At 23.9% G+C, this 22,651-nt stretch overlaps 1 protein-coding gene across 1 annotated transcript; it reads right to left on the reverse strand.

The window, feature by feature from the left end:
* Window positions 1-2,459: 2,459 nt before the first annotated feature.
* LOC145831696 (uncharacterized) lies at window positions 2,460-13,692 on the reverse strand. Its single transcript, XM_082939008.1, has 8 exons — window positions 13,580-13,692; window positions 11,767-11,905; window positions 8,862-9,040; window positions 7,900-8,027; window positions 7,520-7,770; window positions 5,554-6,132; window positions 4,854-4,996; window positions 2,460-3,334 (listed from the first exon to the last, which is right to left on the reverse strand). Exons 1-8 carry the CDS (start codon window positions 13,643-13,645, stop codon window positions 2,972-2,974), a joined length of 1,848 nt encoding a protein of 615 aa, XP_082795134.1. The 5' UTR covers window positions 13,646-13,692; the 3' UTR covers window positions 2,460-2,971.
* Between the last annotated feature and the right edge of the window lie 8,959 nt (window positions 13,693-22,651).

Raw genomic sequence — 22,651 nt, forward strand, 5'->3', positions numbered from 1 at the left:
AATTTCTCGTGCAATTTAGTTCCCTCGTGCAATTTGTCATATGATTTAGAGTAAAACAAAAATAAAATACTATAAGATAATAAAAGTGTATTCTTAAATTATATGCTTCTATTAAAACTAGACAACATAAAGTCATTTTTAAGCAACACAGTTGGACAATTATTATGCTTGACTCAAGGTATCTAACAAAACACAAGACAGTATAATTTTTTTTTAAGTATAGGTCGCTAAATAATTAATATTGTCTACTAAATGAATGTTTTATACCTTGTATGGTTTCAACTTTAATAACTCTAATTGAGAATGCATAACATGTACATAAGGTAGCATAGTATTTAACTAAACAAACTTTTAGGCTTTAAAATTTGGTTGATAAACTTGATATTTTTAAAAATTTTGTACTTCTTTTGGCTTATTTAAGTCATCTCTTCAATGACTTCAAAAATTTTTGTATAAATAACATGTAGTTCTAATTATAATAAAATCAACATTTCATTTTATAATTTTAAAGCATGTGAATAAATATGGAATTTTTTTTAACAATATAAACATTTGATAAGCTTTCTCAAAACAATATTCCCTGTTTCCCACGATACCATTATTTATTCAAAAAAGTTATTTTTTTTTCCAATGCGTAAATATCGGCGGGTGTCTTTCAAATACGCGTTAGCTGATTCTCTTTCTGCCGCTTTCAGTTTTCAAATTACGATGATCAATTGAAGTCGACGTTTGAACAAGTTACATTCAACATCTAGTTTCAAGAATCAAGAATATCAATTATCGAGCATTAAAACGTCTACATCGTTAGTATTTTATAGAACTTTACGATTATTAATACTTTTTAATGATTTTATTTGTGTCTTGAACTAATAGTTTCTTTCTTGAGAACTAATAATCATTACTTTAAATAAAGTAGCTTGCATTGATTCAAAGTGTGTTTTATTCATAACTTAGGAATAAGTAACTTTAAGTAAGACCAAAATTTGTAAGCTCAGTACTGTAAGTTACTATTAAGTAAGACACGTAGTTTAGCTAAGTAGTTGGAAACAACATATTTAAGATCATAAAAATAACCATTATCATAAATATATCTTTGTGGTTATTATAAAACTAAATTTGCTATATTTTACTCTTACTTCGAAAAAATTTCAAAACATACAAACATTGCCTAAATTATTTTGTTTGTCTACCAAGTCATATTGATGCTTGCTACTCTTGTGTAAATAAGTAAAAAAGATAACATTTAAAATATTTATACAAATTAAAAGAGTTAACTTTTTCATTTCAAAATATAAATGCAAAGTTACCCCCATTTAGTAAATTGTAGATTTAAATATTTTTATATGACTTTTGTCATAAACTTAAAGTCAAAAGAGTTTTCATATCTCTTTAACCTATAAACTTTTTTTTTAAATTTTACTTGAATTCTAAATCAAAATCTAAGTTAGTAATACCATAGTGATTAAGGACAATAGTGAATAAAATGTTAAAACTGTGTTGTTTTTTTAATTACGAGTAGATGGTGTTAACATCTTAAGATTATACTATTGAAGTATTGCTGCTAAAGGCATAGTTTCATTTACTTAATAATTAATACATTAAACACACTTACTAATATATTACTGCCAGCTAGATATAAAATTAATGCAATTCTCAAGATAAACTGAATAACATATTTGATAACAAATGACGTAAGTCAATAATCAAATCTTAAAAAAAATTAGTCACTCATCTACTTAATTGTAACCTTCTAATAATTAAGTTTAAAAATAAGTTAGTTTATTTCTTACGCATTATTCAAAATATATAATATTCATTTTATTAAGATGTGAAAGTTAACACACTGAAACAATATATTTAACCATTGACCTTAAAACTAATGTAATTAATTAAGTCTTTAAGTTTAATTAAACTATAGATATTTTAAAAACTTAAATTTTTATGATCTTGTCTAAGTAAATAACTATGAAGTGTAGCTTATTTTTAGGAAAACATTTCCTTTTTAAACGTAAAAACATTAGCTAATAGCCTTTTAGTAATTATTTACGTTAATGATATTTTACCATAAATAAACAAAAATTATGTTTTTAGAACTGTAATTTGAGTCTCCATAAACCATTTTATAATTTTAAGCTGCAATAAAATTTTTTATTATATATAATTTCTGTGTAGTTTTTAAATTAATCGTTACCAGTGGTCATCACGGTGTGCACTTGTGTTAAGTAGTGCACATAGAAAATTTAGTTTTGCCAATCTATTTTATTGATTTTTGTTTTAATTTAATACAATTACCTATCAAAATATAAATTAACAGTACTTAAAACTTTATTTATATATATAAATACTTAAAAAAAATATCACAGTTTTTATACTGTTTGTAGTTTTGTATTCACATGAAATTATTATCAAGTTACTTAATGTGTACAGCTTTTGAAAAAGTTGAAGAAGACTGAACTAGATGCCAGAAACATAAGACTACGTTAAAACAATTTATATCATGCAATTAATAGAATGTTAAAAGTCGGACTGAATTTTACTGATAGTGCATAGAATGTTCTTAAAAATATTTCTCAGTAGCAAGTTTTTCAATTTAAAGTTTTTTCTTAGCTTATACATATTAATCTTACAAAGAGATTTTCAAATAAAGTATATACAGTCTGTAAAAAAAATGATGGTTGTTTATGACAAAAATTTAAAAACTTAAAAAATAAAAAGATTTAGAACAGATGAAATTTGTCGAAACAATTTAATCGATAAAGAAAAATTAATAGTGCAGTAAACCTTAATAAATTTTTAAAGATTTTTTTAGGAAAACAAAATTATCACAAGATAAGTATTAGTTAAACATACTAATTTTTACTAAAACTTTTTAAAGTTTGCATACACTTTGCTCTAATCTTTATGAAAAAGGCAGTGATAAATACAAGTCAGAACGATATGAAACGATAAAGTTCGATTAATTCAAAAGAAGTCATGAATCGCTTTCTTCGTTTATCGGCGACAAGCTTTCTAATTGGTTCGTTTCAGCGGCAGTTTTATTCATCCGTTCTGACATCAACAAAGGACTGACAACTGTGGTATCGATTTTGGGGCTTTTATCGTTCGTTTCATTTACAAACTTTGTATTAGCAGTGTTCTTACTGTACATCATTGTAAAATTAGGAAATCGGAAACATTTGTACAATTTTGAAACGACGTGCTTTCTTATGTACTTGTTAATGTCTCTCTGTGTTGTGACGTACACAATAGGGTTCAGTAAAACGCTGAAAAAACTTATAATTCGGACTATTGTTATAATGGCATGGCAATAGTTTAGGTCCTTTTCTTCCAAGCCCTACAAAGTTTATTTAATTTAATTAAAAGTTGTTGAAACGTATCATATAAAATGTTTTAATAGTATTGTACAATGAACATTTAAAAACCAGACAACATGATTAAATATATTTTTTTACAAGTATAAAGTTTTTATACGTCACATGTTATTCAAGTTATCATGAAAAATGTAAAATTAAACATAAAAGAATAAAAACAACAACTTAGTCTTATTAAAACTTGATAGTATTTAGAAAAGTTTAGCTGTTTTAATTTTACAAAATTTTAGAATGTTGTAATTAAAAATTAATATTTAGTTTTAATTCCTCTGGTCCTATCTTTTTTTTCTGTTGCAGTATGTTTTAAAAGTCTTTTTTTTATATTTCAGTTCAAAATTAACATCTTATAATTTTGTTGTACTTTAAATAATGTATATATTGAAAATTATCTGTTAATTTACTAAGTTGAAATATCTTTGGTTTAAGTTCAGTATATTTTCTAACTTTTGAACTTTAAACTTAATTTCTAAGCTTTGTCTATTTATTAAATAGCCGTTAATGTTAGATCAGTTACTACTTTTTAAGTTATTACACAATAACTGGATAATCAAACCTTATACCTACATATAGATTAATTAGTTTTATAGTTGTATAGCACGTTTTTAATGTGTAAATGTTATATAAAAATAAAAATTGCTAGTTAGGAATTATTTGCTATTATTAAATATAAATGGTTTGGAAATTTTAAGTTAAAAAACTCTTATGCTGATCTATGGATCAAAAAAATTTATTAGAATAATGAGATTATCAAATACAACTTACATGTTTTAATTTGTACTTTTAACTTTAAAAGCACTCTAAAAAAGTGAATAAAATGTTACTAGTTATAAAAGATAAGTTTTGTAAAAAACGAAAACTGTTTTCATGTAATAAAAAGTTTTGAAGAAAAACAAAACTAAGTTTTTTATATAGCATAATAATCATAGATGATAAAAATTTGTTTTAAATGTGTTTTAAAAATTTAGTTAAGCACAAAACAAAAAAGTATAAGAAAAAAGTTTCAACATTCGTTATGTTTCAGAAAATTCAGTACTGCTTATAATGTGTAATTAATTATACTTTAGCTATTAAATATATATTTGCTAAGTATATTTGAAGTTATAAAATACTCTAAACAGCTTTATCTAGCTTTAAAAAATATACTATAATAATAACTTAATTTAAGCTTAAAGAGAAAATTGTACTGTACCATAAACTATTTAAAATAAGCAATAAAGATCAATAGACTTAAAAAATATATAAAGTGTTGATAGAGTGTTCTTAAATTTATGTCTTAGATAAAAAAATTAGACTTAAAAACCGCTAAAAACTAATTAAATGTTATCATTTATTAAATTTATTCGTCAAATAGTTAGAGTATTTTAATTATTAAACAAATAGTTCTTTGTTAGACTGCCTAAACTTTTAAACTTAAAATCGAAGGTCAAAATAGTTAAAATTTAAAACGAGCTGATTTTTATAACTTGTGTTGACATTACAAACCTGCATAATGTAAACAACCATGAATATTTTTTGTGGTAACCAGCATATTGAGAAGACAATCACGTAGGCAGTCACTGTTTTAGCAATCTTGATGTGTTTTTCAGCATTTTTGTAAGCTGCGGTTTTAACACTTAAATACCCCACTGCAAAAGAGTGTTTTTTTTCAACAAGCATATAAGATATTATATTGTACTGGTAGCGTTATCAATAAAAGCTTAATAATGTTATTTTTTAAAGGTCTCTAATTTCATACTATTTTTTTTGCTATTTCATTTTATTAAGTTTGAAAAAAGCCTATTTGATTTTTAAAATACTTTAAGTCATAGCTTATGTCAAGAGATAATTATAAAAACAGTTTTACAAATTAATTTGTTCTAAATACGTAATTTATGCTTATATATACATACATCAAAAACTAGAAGTTTATATAATTATATACTAGCTAACTTAATGGTATAAACTAAATACAAATTTTGCAAAAACAATTTTGATTGTACTAAAAGTGTTAAAAAAATGAATATTCTTAATTTTTTTTATTAATAAATTATTATTCAATTCTATTTTACATATTAAACTCAATAGTGGCTATCCTAAGCAATATTCAACTATTGAATTGTTCTTTTACTATTTTACTATAAGATAAAGTTTTCAAAATAAAAAATACTAAAATTTGTTGTAAGCTTCGTAGTTCAAAACGTACTTTTATTTTTAGTTCTGTCGGATTTTTTTTCTTCAGTTTCTGTCACGACTTCCTTGCTTCTACTTGGGCAGGTGAAGTTAGGCGGAGTAATTTTTGTTCCCGGACTGATTTGAACGCAGGTCTGATCTGTGAAGAAGCTCTCAGTTGAACTTGCTGACGCGTTGCTCACCGGTCTCCTCTTCCGGTCCACCATCCTGTTCACCGGACTCAACTTCAGTTTTGGCACCGAAGACTTGTTGAACTTGACAATTGGGCTCAACGTGGTTTCTTTCGTGTCGCTGTGCTTCATTGTGGAAACGTTGGAGTTGAACAAGCTCCTGTCGGTGTTCATTCGGCTCCTGGCTCTCTTGTTTATCATGTAGGCGATCCCTGAATAGCTGATTGCAATGGCGATGTAGGGAAGAAAAAATCCAATGACCACGTCGACTGCAATCTTGTATATTTTCGTTTTGTATTCGTAGTTTGGGGCACAAGTGTAGCTACTTTCAATTTGTTTAGTTCCATTACTCTTAATCCATTCCCCATAGTAGTACAACAACCCTTCATATTCATTTTCTCTGATATCTGGTACCTCGTCTTCTGTTGTTTTTATGAAAAGCTCATTAAATGCTAAAATTGTTTTTAACTACAGTTCTGAGTGTTAGAAAATTAATATGATTAATACATATGTGTAATAATTTTTGTGTTGTATCTTGATTAAAACTTAAAAGTAAAAGTTATTATTAATAATCTTTAGTTTCTAAAGCTAAAATTAACTGCATTTTAAATACTGTTAAAAAATGTCAGTTTAAGTGCAACAAAGATTAAAAAACAAGATTTTATTTACAACAGCTTACGTTCAACTTTAAAAAAAATAGCTAAATCTGTTAAACACGCTTTTTATGACAACTATTCATTCATAAGTTCTTAATCATTACACAACAACAAGATAAATATTATAAAGATGCACTAGCAATTCCACTTTAAAAAAGATACTGGAATCATATAAAAGTGTGCATAAACAAAAAACACATCTAACAAAACTATCTACTGAATTATGGATTAAAAAGACATTAATAAAAATTAAGACACAAATAGGACATTATGAGCTGAACTATAGCAAAACTAACTTATAAAATTGGCTGTAAACTACACAATATATTTACTTCGACAAGTAGAAGCTGCAAAAAAATTACAAATCTAAAGCTTTAAACTAAGATTAGCGATGTAGAAAACAAATATTCAATGCAAAAACTAATCTTCCATCTACTCAAACAACTAGAATTTACAAAACTAGAAATATGTGGATATTACATTGAATACTTTAAAATTTATTGAATTTTAGAAGGTGTTTTTTTTTTATGAAGACAAAACAATATGAATTTACTTCTCTTATTTAAGTAACCCTCTTTTTTCAACGCATACATAAAGGGCACTAATTCTTTAGTTCAATAACTTTTAAAGAGTTTAATGTAATAGTCACTTGTTTGTAGTTTAGTGAATTTTAGTTGTTTGTTAAAATGGAAAATTAGTTTGCACTGAATATTTGTATTCTACAATATTTCATAATTACGTCATAGTTTTTTTTTGTTCTTTTCTATAACGTTTGTATTAATGTTTAGCAAAGTGCAAATAATTTCGAACCTACAGCTGATAATAAAAAATAATAATATATTTTATTAAAAATATGTTCCGTATATTTTAAACTCGAACTTTCTTAATAAATTATTTAAAAGCCCTTAAAGTGGGTTTTGTGGAAGGTAATTTAGTTTATTAATAATTTTATAATAGCTGTTTATCAGTTTATATTATTAAATATTAATATTTATATCTAGTATATATTAAATTAAGTATATATATATATATATCAATATTAAATTTCTTTCAAGTTATAAATAAGTTTAGTGGCTATAAAAAATCATGGTTTTAATTATTTTAGAGGAAGAACGTCTAAATACTAACAAGAATTAGTTTGACTAAAACTAACTATCATATTCACAAATGTCGTTTTTTAACTCTTCGCAAGAATAAACTGTTTTGACTTTATAATATGAATAAGCGATATCGCACATGAAGTTTGTGCAGTTAAAAGCAGATATGTTATATCCTGGAACGCTTTCTATATTAATGATATCAAGTTTATACTTAATTTTCCAATCAATTGCTTCTTTGAAAAGGAAATGGCAATCATTCCAATATTTCCACTCCGGTCCTTCGTTTCCAGTATGTTCGCTGAAACTAAAAAAAATTTTTTATAAGTGAACTATGTAAAGACTACATACTTTTGTATCTAAGCTTGGAAATCAACAAAAACAATGTTTTTGCATAAAGATAAGTGAATACTAAAAAGCATATAAATTTTCTAACAGTTTATCATTATTTGAACCAATTTTTTGTTGATCCCCAAAACCAAGTTTTCCGTCAATGAAGCTCGGCAAAACACAAATAAAAGCAATTATCCACATCATTCCGCTTATAATGTATGTTAACTTTTTCTGTAAAAATTTAATTGTTACTATTGATAATTAATGTTATATTAGTCTTACGTATAACAAAACAATACTTAATTGATTTATTCTATTCTAAATCTCTAATAGTAATTCTTTATAATAACAGTATAAATTTGAATTGGTTCTTGTCTTCAATATAAATGAGCAAAAATAACTTGGTTTAAACAAATAGTAAGACAAAATTGTAAATATGTGAACGATGATATTCAAAATTTAGAAAAACTATATAAGTTCAAAGAATTTATTATATGTTGTTTTATACAAATTTTTTTTTTGCTAACACACAATGTTAAATTCAAAACATAATCCGTAAAACGTAGTTTAAGCTGTTTTATTAAAATGCTTCTTTCAATTTGTGTGCCTAAATTTAAAAATAACGGGTTATTATACAAATTAACTTCTATAAGTTTTAAATAAAGATCTTTTAAAATAATTTCTTATAAATTATTTTATCAAATGTTTATCAAAACGTTTGAAAATATTTAAATATTTTAAATTGTGCATTTTGATAACAGTAGTTAACAATTTCGAAAGAAAAATAATTAATATAAAACACAAAATTATATAAAGGAAGCTTTAAACTTTTGTTTTAGTCGAGCGAAAAAATGTTTAAAAAATAAAAATTATTAACAAAATATGCTTATAACATAAACTTTGTTTTCTTTAAAAACTATTTTTAGAAACTATATTATTTTTAAAAAATTATTCAAAACATTTACAAAAAATATAAAAAGTTAAACAAAACGATTTTTTATAATGAAGAAAATAATAACTGTTTTTTTTTTTTGCTGATAACCTATAAAAGTAATTAAAACTAACGTTAAACTGATATCTTTGACATCTAATCGACTTCCAAACAGCTACAAATCTTTCTACACTCATTGCAGCCAGTAGAAATATATTTATATAAAAGTGAAAATTGTATACCGTCACCACAGAGTTTATCAACTTCATATCGAAACTTGAATCAATTAGATCGCCTCCTTCTGTAGTAAGCGCTATTAAAAAAACTTTTGTTTGTTCATTAGATTCAAGCTTTTTTTTTTTTTTGAAATTAAAGTTAAGATTTTATAACATAAGTAATGTATTTTTTTTCTCTTATTTTGTTTTAAATTTATGATCAAAAATATAAGCCCACTACGTAAAATTTTCAAATCTTAATTTGTACTCTTTCTTTACTTATTTAGTCTATTAATACAAAAAAAAATTGTCTGAAATTTTTAAGTCAAATACTTTTTATGAGCTAATTAAATGTTTATACCTAACGTATTAACACTATTTTAATAATTTGTACTTTGCAATTTGAATTCTTCGTTTGTGTCATTAAAAATTTTCCTTTATTGTCCTGATGGGTCTGCATATTAAAATTAAAAAAAAAAACTTAGTTTCCAACTTAAAATCGAAAGTTTTTTTGGAATTTATCAAATATTAAACCCGACATGTTTTAAAACTTTAAAATTTTAACTTCACATAAAAGTTTTATAACATGTTAAGTGTTTTGAACCTGGCTTATTATAATCTTGTAATTGTGTTATTTCAAACAGTAAATGTTTTTTGTAAGTAAATGCTTAAACATATTTTTCAAAGTGAATGTTATAAATACAGATTTTTTATCAATTTTTTCTACGTTATTAAAATTTAAATAATGATGTAATGTAAAAGTAACACTGTCTTATTACTGAATGAATAAATATATATATAATAGTAGTTTAAATTTAACTTTCGAAAAGTTTAAATATCAATCAATGCCTAAAAAAAACTAATAAAAATTTCAAAATAAAAAGTAAACACAAAATTTGACAATTAAAATTATAATAGCTCGAATTAATAAAGCTACTTTTGAAAGAAAGAAACATTAAAATTATGCAACATTTTCCGGTTTACTTCAAGAGAATTATAACAAATATCAGGCTTACGTATGTTGCCTTGTATGTTTTTAGTAAATAAATTCGAAGAAAATTTTGACGGCGGTAGCATACTACACACATAAACAACTGAGTATTGATTGTATAATATGACAAAATCAATAAATAGATCTAATGCTCACGAAGTTTTTGCTTGAAAGGAAAGCTACTTAACAATGCTGTTTAAACATTCTTTTATTACGACTAAAAACACACTAACTTACTTTTTCAATATTAGTTTAACCCTTGGTGAAATATATTTTAAAACAACATGGGGTTTTGCCTACTTAAACAATCGATGTTTTTTGTCATGTTTAAACACTGTCAATCACCGTTAATTTAAATTAAGACCAATTATACACATACAATAATAATTGAATTTATTCTGTCATTAAACTGTGGCAAATCAGTGTAAACTTCTTTTAAATTTCACTTGTAACAGTCAGTTTACTTTTGATTTTTTTGAAGATTTAATTTAAAAATATTTTAATATTAATTATAAAAAAAGTAAATTCATTCAAAAATTTACTGAGCAGTTTTAAATGGTTTTTTTACAGTTTTTAAGTTGATCAAACGCATATTTTCTCGAAAGTACAAAAAATGTTTAATAATTTTGTAAACAAAAAAATAGAAAAGTTTTGAAATATAGTTAATGTTATTAATTATTTCGAAAAAGTTTTGAACTAAAAGCAATAAGAAACAAAAAGTAAAATGCTATAACTCTTAAAAAAATTAGAAACGTTTTTACCAAACATTATATATTTTTTTTTCATAAACATTATACACACTTATTATTTTAATAATTATATAAAAAGCAATTTGTATCAGCTATACAAAATAAGTAGGAAACAGTTTTCTAGGTTTAAAGTATTTAAAAAATATCTAAATTAACAACAACTTCTATTTCTATTCATATTTTAACTTTCCAAAATAAGAGTTATCTTTTTATTCACGTTTAACAGATTTAAATACAAAAACTAATATAGATTTTAAAATAATTTTTGGTTACTTGACCTTTACACATACACAAATATCGATCTGAGAATAACTATATTTTTTAGTTTTAACTTTAAATTATCAACTGGTAGCCTAAATGTGAAAAAACAATGGCATGGGAGTAACTTTGTTTAGGGTTAGTTTTTTGATGAAACTTATATTTAAAATGTGTGAATCAAAACACATACGTTGTAATTATGCAACTAACGGGAATAAAAAAATTTATGATAAAACCTCATACCCAAAAGAAAATTTAAGTATTTAAGCAAAAATTAAAACTTGTGTTTAAAGAAAGTTAAAAATTTGTAGGCTATTTAAGTCTGAAAACTAACTAAAAATTTTAGTATAAAAACTATTAGATAAAAAAAATATTTTACGACAATCGTTTAATGTAAAAACCAAGTACTTCTATTTTTTTTTGCAAGAAGACATAAAAGTTAATAAAAGTTGTTTTTAAGATAAAAACTGCACAGTATAATTTGTTCCATTGAAAGTTGTGTTAACAACAAGGCTAATTGATAAAATCAACTATCTAAAAATAAATTTTGATCTCGTTAATAGAAAACTGAGAACTTAATTTTAATTAAAAATTAATTTTAAACTTATTAATATATTTCAAATCTAAATCTATCAGGACAATTAAAAATTGAATTTATATATTTTTAGCTATTTCATAGTAAAAGTTTTTAAAAGGTTTTTTTTGGTATAAACTAGTTTATTATAATCTAAAACAATTGATTTTAAAGCTTAATTCTCCCAAAACTAAAAAATTATAAGTTTATCTTTTTACTTATGATTTTGTTGTACTAACAATTCAAACGAACCGTTTAATATCTTGTTTTTGTAGCTGAACTGGTTTATGTGATAAATATTAAGTGAAGAAAACAATAACCACGTGATACAAACTAATACGTCAGTGATTGCAATTTGAATCATGTAAGATGCGTACACCGATCCTCGAACCTAACAACAGTTAATCAATTTCTTAGATCAATAATAGAAACTACTGCTCATTTAGTAGAGCTAAAGTTTTATTCATTAAAATTAACTTAGATTACAAAACATTTCTTCTTAATCAAATAAAAAAATTCTAACTTTTATAGTAAAAAATTTAAAACTTATAACACTAGTGATAAAAGCTCTTAGGTTTTTTTAAATAAATAAGCACTACAAAACAAAGCAATCATATAAAAAAGCTAGTTGAACTATTTGTTATTGCTTGATAAATGAAGTTTAGAACTATCTTAGACATCACTTGTAAACTTTAAATCACTAATGATTAAAAAATATTTTTATATTCCATATATTTTATATTGCATGTATTAATCATAGTAAATTTGTTCAAAATTAACTAAGTTATTATGATCTAGTTATTAGGAAAACTTATAATATTTCCGTCAAAAGATAATGATTTATACTATAATTAACTAATTTTTTTAAATAAACCTATAAAATTTGCCTTATACCAGCTTAAAATAAAATTGGTACCTGAAAATACAATTTAAAATTTCATTAGGAAAATCGAAGTTTTTATAAAATTTTCATTATTTAATAAAACAAGTCAACAGGCGGGTTGAAGTTTATTGTTACTTGGTTTTAGTTTGCTTTTTAAAATAATCACTTATGATAAGGTTGCCCTTTCATATAAAGTTCGTTTTATATAAACATCTGTGTAGTTTTATTTCTTTTTAGTTAAAGTTTTTTTGTAGTTTGCAATATTTCAAATTTTTTAAATAGCGTTTTTTCTACAAGTTGTGTAATATTTTTTTTTCTAAATACAAAAAATTCAAAGTTTCTTTAAAATTAAGTATTTAACATAATAACTTATATAAAATTTCGTGACAAAAATAGACCACTACTTGTTTTAAGAATGCCGTTAAGAGGATAGGCTAATTAAGATAGATTTTTAAATGAAAATTTAAACGCGAGTTGAAGTTTATTGTTACTTGGTTTCAGTTTGCTTTTAAAATAGTCACTTATGATAAGGTTGCCCTTTCTAGTTTATATAAAGTTCATTTTATAAAAATATTTATGTGGTTGTAGTTTTTTTTTTGTAGTTTGCAATACTAAAATTTTTTTAAATAGCACTTTTTCTACAAGTTGTATAATAACTTATTTAATTTTTTGATTACAAACAGTTCAAAATTTCCTTAAAAATAATTTTTTTACATCAAAATTTATATAAAAATTCGTGACAAAAAAAGGCCACTACCTGTTTTCAGAATGCCATTAACAGGAAAGGCTAATTAAGATAGATTATTTAAATGAAAATACATGTAAATTTGTAATTTGACTTAAAAACATGCAATACTTTGTATTTAAGAAGTTATGTAAATCGAAAACGAACAAAGCTTAATTTTATTTTTATCAAAACAAACAAGATAGTTGTTAAAAGCAACTAAATACTTAAATATGTAAAAAAAATTAATAAAAAAGTGGTACGCCTGTTTCAAACAAACATTAAAAGTATAATTACACGATTTAATAACTATATATAAGACAAATATATAAAAATAAAGTTGTTTTTGACAAAAATAGTTGTTTTACTTACTAGTATAAAACTAGCCAGTATTTATTTCGGCCATCATCAACAAGTTGAGATGTTTTATGCCATTTATAATAAACAATGAACTTTACCGCAAGATCAACAACAACAGCATCCGAGACAATCCTACGACCGGTTTCGTCCTCATTAGGACTCATCAGGCAGGAATAGTCGCGAGTTTTCAACTTAAATTAGTATTGTATGCTATCACAAAACAAAATATGTATGCTTAATACTATTTTATCTACCTACCATGAGCAGCTTACTAAACTTAATTGATTTAAGTTTATTTTTTAATATTTTCCAAAATCTTAAGTATGTTTTATGTATAAAAATAAATTAAAAGCGTTAAACTCTAGCTATATATTGCACAATTTAATGATTTTAAAAAGTTCAGTTTTGAAGTACACTTCTACAATTCATTTCAAAATGTTTACTGAACTATTTTAAATAATAACATTGCTTGTAATATTCCTATAATAGTTTAAATTAGTCTTGATAGACATAAGGTAGTAAGATAGACAAAACTCTATTTTTAGTTTCTGAAAGGTGTTAATAGAAATACTGCTGTTTTTTACGCTAATTAACAGCTGAAAAAATGATAAAGACTAAACTAATTCCTACATATGCATGTAAATAACATTTTGAAGTTATTTTCTAAAAGTAATAATTATGACGGTAACATTGTAACAAAATATGCCTTCCATTACTGAATGCCATATGGCATACATCATCTATCATTAAGTTATTTACACATTTTTGTTTGCTCATGACATGTACAAATTAAAAAAGTCTCCCGACTTTCAACTTTTTTTTTTAAATGGATTTTTTTTTTCCAAAATTTTATCTGTCTGCAACTGTTTTTTTTAGTTAAGGTTTAGCTGTTTAAAAAAAAGGAATTTTTTAGTTTCAATTTCTAGTTTTTGTTCTATTTTATGTTTTTTTTTTGTTATTGTTATACTTTTTTTTATTTAATTTATAAACATACCAAGTATAAAACTATAAAAACATAAAATTTTGAAATTAATTTATATAATATAGTTTTATAAAAAACAGATGCAATGACAATGCCTTTAACTATAGTTTCTACAAAACTGTTGTACAAAACAAAACTTTTATAACACAGTAAAATTTAAAACACCTGGTCGTTTTATATATTATTTAAAAAAAAGTCAAACAACATAATATAAATCAAACATAACCAGATACTTTACAAAGAAACTTTTATCAAATGTAGACCACATTGTAATGAAAAGCTACCTTTAATCACAACATAAATGCACACGACGTACATATATTATTCTACATTTATACTAAAGCTGCTACTTAACTTGAAGTGTAAAGCTCTTTTGACTTTGAACTTCATTAAAATTAGAAAAAATAACAAACAATCCATTGGCTTAAGTTTGTCATGTAGTAGAAAGTTTCAGTGAGCAAAACCTTCATCTTACATACCGCTGACCACTAACAATGCGCAAATGTCATATAAATTACAAATCGAATTTATATACAAACTTCGTCGTTTCGATATAATTACTGTTTCTTTTTACTTTTTCTTCTCTCTTTTTGGAAGCGTGGTTGGATATCAGCACGATTTGAAATTTTCAGTATTGAAACTTTTTTGAGTAAGCTTAAATGCTGACAGGCGGAGATACTCAAGAAAAGTTGTAACTTTAAATGGGTTTTTGAAAAAAAGTTGAGTAAATTTCTTTCACTAGATTGTTCTGTGAATTAAAACTTTTGTATTGAAGTTTTGTAACTAAAACTTGTAAAAAACTTTCAACTTGCTTAAAAGACTTAAATCATTTTACAATCCAGTTTAAATTGATAACTTAAACAAAGCACTATGAATTATTTAAATAAAAAAATATAAAGAAAAAATCAAATCTGTTTAGTTGTAGGACACATCTTTTGAAATATCGTAAAAAATTTTCGGGCTATTAATGTAACGTATTGAGTTATCTAAGTTATTTTAATTAATAGCAACATAAATATATTGTCCATTATAAATCTACCAAGAGTTATTATCTTTCATTTAATACAAAATCATTTAATTTACCAAACAAGTTTGTACAAACACCTCTTAATATTTAAAATATTTGATATACAAGCAACCTTACCCAAAAACACGCGTGTCGCCAGTTCGCCTTGTAACCAGATTTTTTCACAAATTTCACGTAGAACGCATTTTTCAACAAATTCAATTTATAACACAAGTGGCGTTGAGAAAATTTCATAATTACAGTGTAGTAACGCTGCTTCACGCTGAAAACATCACTTTTTCAATTTATCCAAAAGTAAAAGCGTTTATCTTTTATTTCAATTTTTCTTTGAAAATTTTCAACTTACGATTTTCTATAAATTTTATCTAACCACAACCTTCCTTTTGCTTTAACATTATATAAATTTAACATTACTAAATAAAATCTTTTTGTTCTTCACTTTTATTTTCGAAACTACTAGTTTTAAGTTCTTTAATTTAAATATTATTTTACTTCGTTTGAAGTGATCAATTTATAAAAGTTTAAATGTTATTGTAAGCATTAGCAATATAACTAACTTTAAAACTAGAATATAAAAAGTTATAATTGAAAAACCGACCGTTCATCAATTAATGATTGAAAATATAAAACTGTTTTTACTATTATTTTTCAGAAACAAATTTTAGTAATACTTATTTTGTTGTTAAAGTATTTATAAACTTTTTCTTTGCTGTTTTAGTTCATTATGTTCTTTTCACAATGAAACGATTTAGGAAAAGTTTTGCGGCCTGCGTAATATTATTGTTATCTAAACTTTGGCCGACCACAAATTTTTGAACATTCCAATGTTATAAGAATATTTAAAAAACAAAATTTTTTCTAGGTATTTAAGCCATTTTTTTGAAAATTGTTCTGAAAAAGTTTTAATTACTCTATTCAAAAACTAAGATTGTAAATAGGAAATAGAATTAATTAATTAGTTAAGATTTTAAGTAAGAAAAATATTTAATCATCTTTTTTTATATTCATAGACCATTTTGATAAAGTAAAATAATAAAAAGAAAATACAGTTTCCGTTGTTTTTTATTTTTAGTTATATTTCTAAGTTCTATGCTATAAAAAGCAAAAACTAACTTTTTATGTTTTGAATACTTTTCTAATCAAATTTAAAACAGGAAAATGATTTTTTTTTCTATAACAAACGCTGCTTTCAAAAAAAAAAAACTAATAAATATTTTTTTCTTACTGCAAGTTTAAAAATTTACAACAAAGTTTATTCCGTTGTTACAACAAATTTCACTTTTATACATGTGTAAGGTTTATCCCTATAAAGTACAAATAGTCCTTTATTTATTTAATAAAACGTGAATAAAATCAAAAAAATATCTAAAACAAATTTAAAATTGTTCATTAATATATAAGTTTTGTATCAAGAATTTTTATTAAATTTTAACAGTAATAAAAATGAAACCTGAACCTACTGTCCCTACAATATACACTATTAAACTAAAAATAACAGACCACACTCATACATATATATGTTTATTTAAACTAACCTAGAATTTTGGTTCACTGTTTAGTTATTGTTGATAAAACTAAATAATTCATAAATAATAACAAAATACTTATCAAAATAAAACTTCCTCCTTGTTTATTTTATAGTTATCGCTTTTATTTATAGTAAAAATTCGTGTGTATGTTATTATATCATATGTACGTTATCATGTACAGTACACAAAACAAATAAAAACATAAAAATATGTTCAAACAGCGTTGTAAAGTTTTATAATTTTGTTTCAACCTATTATACAGAAATTAAAGCTAACTAACATCAAATTGCTGATTAATTCTCAAAACAATCAATTTAAAAAAATATTTTATAGCTAATAAACTAAGAATTTCATTAAATACCGTAAAACTCGTGACTTATTGTTGCATTAATACAAAAATGTGCATAAACTTTCATAACCCGTTCGTATATACACAAGAAAACTATAATTAGTTTTGTATAATAATCTTTAGTACGTAATAAACTAGTACACAATATCAACCAAACTTTAATTAAAATTTTTATTGTATACAACCATACAGTTTGACTGTTGACGCATTTGAAAAAAAAAAAAATTGAATTAAAAACTAATTTAAGATTATTATAATTCCAAACGGTAAACTATAAAATATTTTTATGTATAAAACTGAAAAAATGTATCAAATAATAAATTGCGATAAAAAAGAACAGTAACACTTTAACGTAGTATTGAATGTATTTAGCTCTCTTATATTCGATATAATTTACTTTCAAAAAATACCAATGTTACAAATAATTATAGCACTATAAACTAAAGCTATTTTATAGTTCAAAAAATAACAAACATCCACATTTTTATTTGAATAAAACTTTATTTTATCTTGTTTACTATAACAACTTTTTTTAGTAACAAATTAAAACTTTGTTTTTCTGCTGTTAAACTGTTTTGTTTAAAAATACTTTAAATACTAAGATTATCATACACTGTTTTAATATTGTTTTTTAGAATTAACAAAAGAAATGTTTAGTCTCTGTTTAGGAATTTCATTAAAAAATTAAAAAACATGCAACCATGTCTTCAAAATAAGCTTTTTTTCCTGTTGTAAATACAAACGTTTCTATGATAATATTCTGTCACAATTGTTTGAATATCCTTGGCTGAAGTTTTGTTTTGAATTAATCACCGCGCTAGTACATGTCAACCACGAACAATATTTATTTCGATTTTGCGGCAGTTACAAGTATGTATCAAAATAATTGAGCAAGTTTAATTCTTGTGTTGTATTTTCTAAATGTTTACTTTAAGTTTTTTACAATGTATTTAAACAAAACAAGCTAAAAAAATGTTTTTGATACCGGCTAACTTTTTGAATGGTTTTTAGTGTTAATTAGAATTAAATTCTAAATAAACAAACATACAACAGTTTGTTTAAAACAAATGTATAGTTGCACTTTTTTTATTCACGAAAGCTTATTGTACCAGTTTTAAGATGTTTATTTTTTTTTAATTCAGTCAAGTAGGATTAAATAGTTACAATTTAGTCACTTTAGAAGTTAGTAATGCATAAATTATGTTCACATGATCAAAAAAACTTAATCCATGCCTTAAATTTAATAACAGCAAGCATAAAACAATGGCTTTTATAAGATACATTTAAATAAGCTTAAATTAAAGAACATGTGTATTGTTCAACCGATGCATAGATTAAAACGATGTTATGTTTAAAAGTACTTTAAAGATACAAAACGTAAAAAAGCATCATTCTAAGTTTCAAAGCTAGCTTTGAGGAGATATTGAAAACTTTTAAAGCATTAATTAAAGTTTCAGTAAATTTTAATATTCATAAAATCAATATCTGACATTTCTCAGTGTATGATATTGTAAAGTTTTTAAGACGCAGATAATTTAAAAAAAAGTAAAAGTATTGTTTGTACTTTAAAAAGTTTTCTTAGTATTTTTTAAACTGTTTCAAATACCGTTTAAATTTTGAGAAATTTAAGCTAGGTTAAGCTTATAATTAATGACATTTTTGGATAATTTTTCTGGTGTTTGGAAGTGTATGAACTACTTATTTTAAAATATATTAGTGCATCATTGTAATACTGATAACAGTCTAATTAGAATACTTTTTCTATATTGAATATAGCTCATACTAAAACTATAAGAACTCATATAATTTTAAAGTTATAAAGTTATTTGTTTAAATAGAATATTAGTAAAAACTTCAACAAAAAGGTTTCTTTTTTAACTGAAACAATTGTTGATCTAAAAAATACATGTTTAATTGAACCTAGTTCTCATAGATTAACGTAAAGCTAAAAGCATTTTATAAAACTTTAGAAAAATATAATTCCGCTATGAAAGACTTTCCTCACTACAACAATAAATTGATTTTTTAGTGTTAATGTTTTCAATTGTTATCTGCATAACATGTTGTAACTCATAACTAAAATATTACATAAGTATGTAATGTATTTAAAGACTAACAAAAGCTATACTGTTCCAAAGATTAGACTACTGAGCAATAATTGTTTTTGTTACAGATAGTCAGAATGTTAAAGTAAGTAGAGGAATAAATCTCAACTATCTAAAAAGCGTTTGTTGGTAAATGTGGTTAATTAGTGTAAAAGTTTATTTTATATGTAGTTCAATATGAACTGTCTAGTTACTATGTCAGAAAAAGTATCTTAAACGTTCGTTTTTTATTGTGTTTACTTTATATAGACATAAAAACAATCTTTTTACAATTTAAAAGTTTTAAGTTAAATTCATAAAGTATATAACATGATTTTTTTTTTTTTCAAATACAATTTTTATGGAGTAAATGCGCATTTTAAATTCACAACTTTTGAAATATAAGTGTTTTTGTTTTAAAAATAACTTAAAGATGTTACAATTTTTACTTATTTTTGTACAATGTTGCTCTTTTGTTTTATTTAAAAGCTTTCATATTAATGCAATAAGTTGAGAAACAGCTGGGAATAGATACATTAAAAAAAAAGAAACAAACTACGCTTTAATAGCATGTACTTACCACTGTTTTGTAAGCTTATGAAAGTAGTTTTAAAAAACCAAGTTTTGGCTAACACTTTATAAAGAAAAACCAAGCGTTAATGTAGAAATCATTACTTTATAACATTTCGCTTAAAAAGAATTTTAGAGCTAATACAGTTAACAATTCCAATATTTTCTACTTTGACATGTCCGTTTATTTATATTAAAAAAGTTATCACAACAACATTTGTTTAATTTTGTATAAACACAACTGAACCCTTTTAAACTTTGTTACGTGAAACTAAACTAGTATTACTAATATTAAATTACAAATAAACGTTCTTATACCCTTTCCAAAATATAAAACAAAAAGAAACAAAATCTTTTGTGCATTCGAAACTATATAAGCTTGTTTCATTTTATTTATTTTATTTTTTTTTCGATTTTACCATAGTATTTTGAGTGCTAATCTTTTGTAAAGTATTTATGTTTTGAAACAATAACATCATATACAGCCGCTTTTTAAAAATTTAAATGAATTTTAGCGATGTATAATTTATTTAGCGGTTTTATTATTAAAAAATAAGTAATATATTTTGAAAAAGTATTGTAAGAAATCACCTAACTCTGAAAAGTTCTCAAATCTTTGAACAAAAAAGCTACAAACAATATAGTGAATAATGAAGTTATAGCTATCTAGATTTAAAAAAAACTATAGTTTAAAGCATAGGTAATTTCGAAAACACGTCGTAAAATAAGTTTTACATGAGACCAAATATTTATTATTATATTTATTATTAACTTAAAACATAAATGATAGAACTAAATCTTGAAAAATAATTTTGTAACTTTAAATAAATTTCTAAATAAAACTAAATTTCTCGTGCAATTTAGTAACCTCGTGCAATTTTGTCTTCGTGCAATTTAGAGTCGTTCCCACTTAAAATGACTCGCTATTGTAAACTTTAAATAAAGTTTGGTGTGTTTATTGTTAATAATTGGACTGAAGTCTTGTACGTTGAATGTACAATATATCTTAACCCTTAGTATAACAAACCTTTTTTTTTGATTTAGACTAAAACAAAAATAAAATATTTACATAAAAAAAGTATTCATAATTCTTACTTCTATAAAATCTAGACAACATAGAATCATTTTTAATCAACACAGTTGGACAATTATTATGCTTGACTCAAATATCTAACGAAATACAAGGTAGCATAAAATTTTTTTTTTTTGAAACTTTACGTAGCTAAACAGTTAATATTGTCTACTTAATGAGTGTTTTTTATCTTGTATGGTATTCAACTTTAGTAATTCTGATCAAGAATGCATAACATATACTTAAGGTAGCATAGTATTTAACTTTAACATACTTTTAGGCTTAAAAATCGAGTAATTACTTGATATTTTTGAAACTTTTGTACTTCTTTTAGCTCGTTTAAGTCATCTACTTCAATGATTTAAAACATTTTCATATAATTAAGATATAGTTCTTGACACTTAGTTATCAACATTTTCCTCTTACTTTGAAAAAATCAAAACATACAAGCATTGCCTGAATTATTATTTTTGTCTAAGTCATATCGATGCTTGCTTTTCTTGTATAAATAAGTATAAAAGATAACATTGAAAATATTTACACACATTAAAGCATTTAAATTTTTCATTCCAAAATATAAATGCAAAGTTACCCCATTTGGCAAGTCGTAGATTTAAATATGTTTGGATGACTTTTATCATAAACTTAAATTCAAAATAATTTTCATTATTTTTAAAATGAAAAACTTTTTTTTGAAATTTTTACTTGAACTCTAAATCAAAATCTAAGTTAGTTATACCATAGTGCTTAAGTACAATAGTGAATAAGATCTTAAAGCTGTGTGGTTTTAAATTAAGAGTAGATGGTGTTAACATTGTAAGATTATACTATTAAAGTTTTGTTGCTGAAGGTATAACTTTATTTATCTAACAATTGATATTTCAAACACACTTAGTAATATATTACTTTCGGCTAAATATAAAAATAATGCAATTCTCATGATAAACTGATTAACATAATTTGTAACAAATTGAGTAAGTCGATAAACCAATTAAAAAAAAAGTTAGTCACACACCTACTTAATTGTCAGGTATATACTGTTTTGTGATCTTATCAGATGGAAAAAATGTAAATATTTACAATACTAAAAAATTTATTTTTCAACTGAATTTAATAGGTTTATACATTTTGCATACAAACTATAACCACAGTAATATATTTATAGTTCTCGTTATGTTATATGTGGTCTCCAAGTACTTACTAAACTGACTGCTTAACTAACGAGTAGCTTACAGTACTAAAGTTGCTTACAAAACTTAAAGTAACTTATTCCTAAGTTATAAATAAAAAACACACTTTAAATTAATGTTTATTATGAGTATTTACTTTCAAAACTCAAGAAAGAAACTGTAACAGTATCACAGTGTTTATACTGTTTGTAGTTTTGTATTCACATGATTTTATTATTTAGTTACTTACTGTGTACAGCTTCTGAAAAAGTTGAAGAACACTGAACTAGATGCCAGAAAAATAAAACTACGTTTAAACAATTTATATCATGTAATTAATAGAATGTTAAAAGTCGGACTAAATTTTACTGATAGTACAAGAGTGTTC

Source organism: Thalia democratica, chromosome 3 (genome assembly GCF_965202585.1).
Source record: "Thalia democratica chromosome 3, ktThaDemo2.hap1.1, whole genome shotgun sequence".
In the NCBI taxonomy this organism is placed as follows: Eukaryota; Metazoa; Chordata; class Thaliacea; order Salpida; family Salpidae; genus Thalia; species Thalia democratica.